The sequence below is a fragment of the Bidens hawaiensis genome, unplaced genomic scaffold, assembly GCF_021521415.1.
Source record: "Bidens hawaiensis isolate Kalapana, Puna unplaced genomic scaffold, B.hawaiensis_p1.1 tig00033812_1, whole genome shotgun sequence".
NCBI classification, from domain to species: Eukaryota; Viridiplantae; Streptophyta; class Magnoliopsida; order Asterales; family Asteraceae; genus Bidens; species Bidens hawaiensis.
Window position 1 is genome coordinate 56,611 of NW_027495804.1, and position 6,666 is coordinate 63,276.

The 6,666-nt window shown below is 41.5% G+C and overlaps 1 protein-coding gene across 1 annotated transcript; it reads left to right on the top strand.

The window, feature by feature from the left end:
• The first annotated feature begins 3,437 nt into the window (after positions 1-3,437).
• Positions 3,438-5,063, top strand: LOC143585299 (uncharacterized). Its single transcript, XM_077067115.1, has 2 exons — positions 3,438-3,845; positions 4,980-5,063. The coding sequence occupies exons 1-2, from the start codon at positions 3,438-3,440 to the stop codon at positions 5,061-5,063; spliced, it is 492 nt and encodes a 163-aa protein (XP_076923230.1).
• The last annotated feature ends 1,603 nt before the right edge of the window (positions 5,064-6,666 follow it).

Here is a 6,666-nt window from a genome sequence, read left to right on the forward strand (position 1 = left end):
CACGTTTTCAAACAAAGATTCAGATCAAAATGAGTGTTTAAACGATAAAAGCAAGGAAGTAGGAGAGGTTCCAATTCCATTTCCTTCAGCCTTGATCGATCCGGGTAAGAAAAACATTATTTTAAAACGGGGTCCTCAAAAGGACGAGATGTGGACAGGTTAAAGTGAACTTACCTTTACTTGAAGCAATAAAACAAGTACCCGCTTATGCAAAATTTTTAAAAGAATTATGCACTCAAAAGAGGCAACAAAAAGTGCCTAAACGGGTAGACTTAACCGAGTGGGTAAGTGCGGTTTTAAAAGGAGATCTCCCTCCTAAGCGTCAAGATCCGGGAACACCATTAATTAACATTCAAGTGGGTGATTTTCAAATGTCTAGGGCGTTATTGGATCTTGGGGCCGGAGTGAGTATCCTCCCGGGGGGTTTATATGACAAATACGACTTTGGTCCTGTGAAACGTGTGGAGACCACGGTTGTATTGGCCGATTTATCTCATAAAATTCCATGTGGAATCGTACGGGATGTAATTGTGAAGGTAGAAGATTTTTATTATCCTGTGGATTTTTTGGTGTTGGATTATTCAACGGGTGACTCAAGTCAACAACAAAATGTTATCTTGGGTCGACCATTTTTGAACACGGCCCATGCAATCATTGATTGTAGATATGGTACCGTTGACATGGCTTTTGGCAACCGGAAAATGTGTTTAAATGTTTTTACTAATGTTGCTAATTCTTTGAGTGGTGAAGAATGTTTTTTGGCAGATGTGGTGGATCATTGCAATCCTCATGAATATGATGAGGATTGTGTATAGGCTTGTCTTTGTGATGATTCTGAACAGGTACACATTTGTGCTTTGCGGATGGAAGAACAAAAACAGAGTGTGTTAGCTCTACAAGAGGGAAGACCACCATGGACACAACAATGGGAGAGTTTGCTAAAGGGAATTAATTCGGATATAAAACCATCTTTGGAGTGTCCACCAAAGGTGGAGTTGAAGGAGCTCCCAAGTCACTTGAAGTATGTGTTTTTAGGGGAGAATGAAACCCTCCCGGCTATCATTGCTTCGAATTTGGAGTAAGAGCAAGAGCGGGCATTAGTGAAGGTGTTGGAAGCGCATAAAGAAGCTATTGGATGGACGCTTGCAGATTTAAAAGGTATTAGTCCTTCTATTGTTATGCATAAAATAATTAAAGATGAGGAGGCTAAACCAACAAGGGAGACTCAAAGGAGATTGAACCCGAATTTGCGGGAAATGGTGAAAAAAGAGGTAATTAAGTGGTTGGGTGCGGGGATTATTTATCCTATTTCAGACAACTCATGGGTGAGCCCAACACAGGTAGTGCCCAAGAAAGCCGGCATCCAGGTAATAAAAGATGATAATGGTGAACAAATCGCCGCCCAACCGGTAATCGGGTGGCGAGTGTGCATTGATTATAGAAAATTTAAATACCGCCACCTCAAAAGACCATTTTCCATTACCATTCATTGATCAAATAATTGAAAAAATTTCGGGTCAAAAATATTATTGTTTTTTTGATGGGTATTCGGGTTATAATCAAATTGCAATTCATCCCGATGACCAACACAAAACCACTTTTACTTGTCCATATGGCACCTTTGCTTTTAGACGGATGCCATTTGGATTGTGTAATGCCCCGACTACTTTTCAAAGATGCATGATGAGCATATTTTCAGACATGGTCGGGGATTCACTTGAGGTTTTTATGGATGACTTTTCTATTTTTGGTTCAACTTTTGAGTCTTGTCTCAATGATTTAGAAAAAGTTTTAAAACGTTGTGTTGAGACAAACTTGGTTTTAAGTTGGGAGAAAAGTCACTTCATGGTATAAGAAGGTATTGTGTTGGGTCATGTGGTGTCAAGTAGGAGAATGGAAGTTGATCAAGCAAAAATTAGAGTAATATCATCTTTGCCACCCCGAAAAATGTCAAAGGGGTGAGATCGTTTTTGGGAAAAATGTCAAAGGTTTTAGTGCAATTTCAAAACCTTTATGTTATCTTCTATTGAAGGATGTCCCCTTTGAGTTTACTAATGAGTGTTTGCAAGCGTTTGACAGTTTGAAGGAGAAGTTAGTGCAAGCACCAATCCTACAATCATCGGATTGGCCAAAGCCGTTCGAGATTATGTGTGATGCTAGTGATAGCACAGTGGGAGCGGTTTTGGGTCAAAGAGTGGACAAAAAGCCGGTGGTGATCTATTATGCAAGCAAAACTTTATCCGAGGCACAATTGAATTACACCACCACCGAAAAAGAGTTGCTTGCGGTGGTGTATGCCTTAGATAAGTTTCGCTCTTATATTTTGGGAAGTAAAGTTATGGTGTACTCGGATCATAGTGCGGTGCGTTATTTGATGGAAAAGAAAGATGCGAACCTCGTTTAATTTGTTGGGTGTTGTTGTTTCAAGAATTTGACCTCGAAATTCGTGACAAGAAGGGTTGTGAGAATGTAGTTGCGGATCATTTGTCACGAATTACTCTTGAGGGTGTTGATGATTCGAAAGAAATAAACGAGAAATTTCCGGATGAACAGTTGCTTGTTGTTTCAACCGCCCCATGGTATGCTCATTATGTCAACTATTTGGCCACGGGGGCGATTCCGGAATTTTGGTCAAAGAAGAGAAGGCAACAATTCGCAGCTCAAGTTAACAATACATTTGGGATGAACTGGACCTTTTCAAGATTGGAGCAGAACAAGTAGTGAGAAGATGTGTACCCGAGAATGAAGTACAAGAAATTTTGAAACATGCTCATTCATCGACATGTGGTGGCCATTTTAGTGGTTCTAAAACGGGGTACAAGGTACTTATGAGTGGATTCTATTGGCCAACAATTTTTAAAGATGCCAATGAATATGCTAGGCATTGTTTAAATTGTCAAAGAATGGGGGGTATATCGAAAAGAAACGAAATGCCTCTACAACCTATTTTAGTTGTTGACATTTTTAATGTATGGGGCATAGACTTTATGGGCCTGTTTCCAAACTCATGTGAGTATCTCTATATTCTTGTTGTGGTTGATTATGTGTCAAAGTGGGTTGAAGCGGTTGCAACAAGAACTAATGATCATTCCATGGTGTGCAAGTTTGTTCAATCCAACATCTTCTCAAGATTCGGGATTCCCCGAGTTATCATAAGTGATGGTGGGTCGCATTTCAAGAATTTTGCATTTGGCAAATTGTTGAAATGTTATGGTGTGAATCACCGAATTGCAACGCCTTACCATCCCCAAACAAGTGGCCAAGTTGAAGTTTCAAATCGACAAATCAAAGAAATTTTAATGAAGACGGTGCGGGTTGATAGAAAAGATTGGTCGATTAAGTTGGAGGATGCATTGTGGGCCTATCGCACGGCTTACAAGACACCGATCGGTACCACCCCTTATCGGTTGGTGTATGGGAAGGGTTGTCATTTGCCGATGGAGTTGGCTCACCGAGCATTATGGGCAATTAAAAATGTGAATTTGGATTACAAGGAAGCTGGTGAGTTAAGAAAGTTGAAATTGAACGAATTGAAAGAAATCCGGGATGAGGCATATGAATGTGCATCGAATTACAAAGAGAAATTGAAGAGGGTGCATGATGCCAAGATAAGGAAATGGACGTTTAAGGTTGGGCAAAAAGTGTGGCTTTATAATTCAAGACTCAAAATATTTCTCGGGAAACTCAAAAGAAAATGGATGGGCCCGTATGTGATCACGAGAGTCGGGAGGTTTGGTGATGTGGAGATTGAAGGCATGCAAAGTCAAGTTAAACAAGTTGTGAACGGACATCGCCTCAAACCTTATTTGGAAGGAAAGAATTTGAACATGATTGACAAAAATAAGGTGAGTTTTCTTCTAAACTCACTGGATGGCTCCAGTTCGTAAAGGAAAGGCTCAGGTATGTTGTATAAGGTAAATAGTTTTTGTTAAACATTTATTTTTAAAATTATCTTTCTCATGCGAGTGTGTTCGAACCAAGTGTGGGGAAGTTCTTAGGAATTTTTTCACCGTGTTGAGGACAACTCGGGTTTTTCATGGGGGGTAGGGTAATTTTTAGTTTTTGATTGTAAATAATTTTATTTAGTTTTTAATGATTTTGGCTTTACATAAAAAAAAAAGTATACCGTGGACCACGGTGTAGACCGTGGCCCACGGTCAAACACCGTAGCCCACGGTTCAGGTTTTGGTTATGGTACGGTGGCTTCTGTTCGTTTTTGTTCAACATCACCGTGGACCACGGTTCACACGGTGGCCCATGGTCCAAGCTGAAAAAATCGTTGACCTGGTCAACCGTGGACCACGGTTCACACCGTGGCCCACGGTGCGGCTCGCCCTGCTTTGGTTTGACGGATTGTAAAGGTTAAAAACGAATTTTAAAACTGATTTACATCCATTCTCAGCCATAAAATTCACCAACCACTTCTCCTTCTTCAAACACTCCTCTCTAAAACCCTAATTTCACCATCTCTTTCTCCCAATTAACAACCAAAATCTAAGTTTTCTAACCACTTTGTGAGTGAATTTGTGAGAGGATTAACAATACAAACCTTATTCCCTTTCATTCTTAAGTTTTAACCCGATTGTGAGGGTTAGGGTTCCGAAAATTTCAAAGATTTTTGGGGTTTTCTTGTGTGTCTGTGACAAGTGCTTGTTTGTCACCATAAATATCAAATCAAGGTATGTTCATTATCAATTCTTTGGAATACATTGCAACAATTGTTAAGGTAGTGTTGATTTGTGTAAACCTACTTGCTTGTTGGTTATAATGGTTACAAATTATAGTTGTGGATAAAAGATAAATGTTTGAACTTGGTTATTTTTCATTGAAAAAAAAATTTGAAAATCTGAGTGTTTATTGAGGTTTTGTGATATTGATTAAGTATATAATGAGTTGATTATCCACAACTATGGTAACAAGCAAGTGTGGGGAGAAACATATTGAATTGATTTAGTTGTTTTGGTGGTTTTTGTGTATAGATGGGACGAAATTCGGATAAAGGTAAAGGAAAGGCGGCATCTACAAGTGGTCGGGCTGCCCAAGCCAAAAGACAACGGTTGTAAGAAGAGCAAGAGCATGTGCAAGTAGAAATTCCAAGACCCAACTGGAGGGGTGGGGTACTATCGAGTTATGCTGTAGAATGGAAGCAGGAGTTATTTAAGGAAAAGATGAGTGGTGTAAGAGAAAGGTTGGAAGGGTTCATGTGTGAAAAGGATGTGACCGACTCAGGGTTTGAAGCGTTTGGCTAGTTCGACAAATTCAAAGCATTAGGTTGGGAAGCTGCTCTCCAGTGTTACGATGGAGAGAGCATGGTGTTATATGACAGGGAGATTGAGGAGTGGGTATCTACCTTAAGGTGCCCACCGTTTAGGAAGGGTTCGGAGATGAAGTTGATAGGTACTGTGGGTGGAACGATGGTGGAGATGTCTTTCGAGACACTCAATCAAATTGCCCAGTTTGATAGCAAGCCAACCAATTTGTACGCCTACCCATCGGTCAGGGATTTGTTTGACCATCCTGACAAAAGCCCGCAATGGTATAATATATCATCGACGGTATTGGCATAGGGTAGAGGTACGGATTCGAACTTTAAAAGAAGAGAATTGAGGATTGAAGCTCAACTGTTGATGACCATATGTCTCTCCAATGTGGTACCTCGTCAGAGTGACATTTCGGTGGTAAGAAACAGTGACATGCCCGTTTTGGCCGCTTTAATGAGTGGAAAGCCGAGAATTTCCTTTCGCTACTTAGCCATGCTCAATATATGGACAAGTAGAGAAAGAAACAAGAGAAAGTTGATCCCTCACTGCCGGTTGATCACGGCGATACTGAAGTTGCATGGCGCCATTCCAGCAGGCGCAATTGGGTTGAGGAAGGTTTTTTTCGGAACATAAGTTGGATTCGTTAGGCCCGGGTTGGATTTATACAAAAAACGAACGGTACCATCAATTGAAAAACGGTAATATGAAGTGGCGAGTGTTAAGGGAGGATATTGATCGAGAGGTGCATGAAGCAGTGGAGGAAATAGTTGAGGGAGAAAGTGACGATGAAGCCATGGAGGTGGTTGGTGGTGATGAGAATGCGGGTGGTAGTGGATCCCAACAAAGGGGTTGGGACTATTCTTCGTGATACGCGTCATATGGAGACAATTGGGCCCACATGGGTTCAATAAATGAGGTGGTGGAGAGGCATCGGCCCTCCACTTTTGATAATTGGTCAGAAGAGACCCGAACACTTTTCAACCACCAAACTTTCATGGGGGCTTACCACGAACGAGCCGAGAAACAAAGACATGACCGTAACGAGATATGGAACCGTGCTCATGCCTATGCGCCGAGCATGAATCAAACATGCGGTATATGGACGACAGGAACTGGAGAATGCACGAACAGTGGCATGCTGGTGAAGAGGTCATCCAAAATCCACCAAGTGTGGATTACACATCTTTGCCTCCATACGACGGCTCTGTGCGATACCCCGAGCCTCCACTGCATCACTCCATGTGGGTGGACCCGATGCATTCAATGGCACCACCATCACCATCGGGAGAGGGCAGCAGCGGCGGAAGTGGAGTTTTTTACTTTGGTGAATTTTTGGACTTTATGACCTCCATTTTCGGGCCGCCACAACCGCCCTACTACTGATTGGACTTCATCATACTAGGTG

Bases quoted from the DNA above. Each gene is read 5' to 3' on its own strand.
- LOC143585299 (XM_077067115.1), top strand. From the start codon at position 3,438: ATGGAGTTGGCTCACCGAGCATTATGGGCAATTAAAAATGTGAATTTG. The intron at 3,846-4,979 runs GTGAGTTTTCTT...TTTTGTGTATAG, and splicing joins ACATGATTGACAAAAATAAG to ATGGGACGAAATTCGGATAA.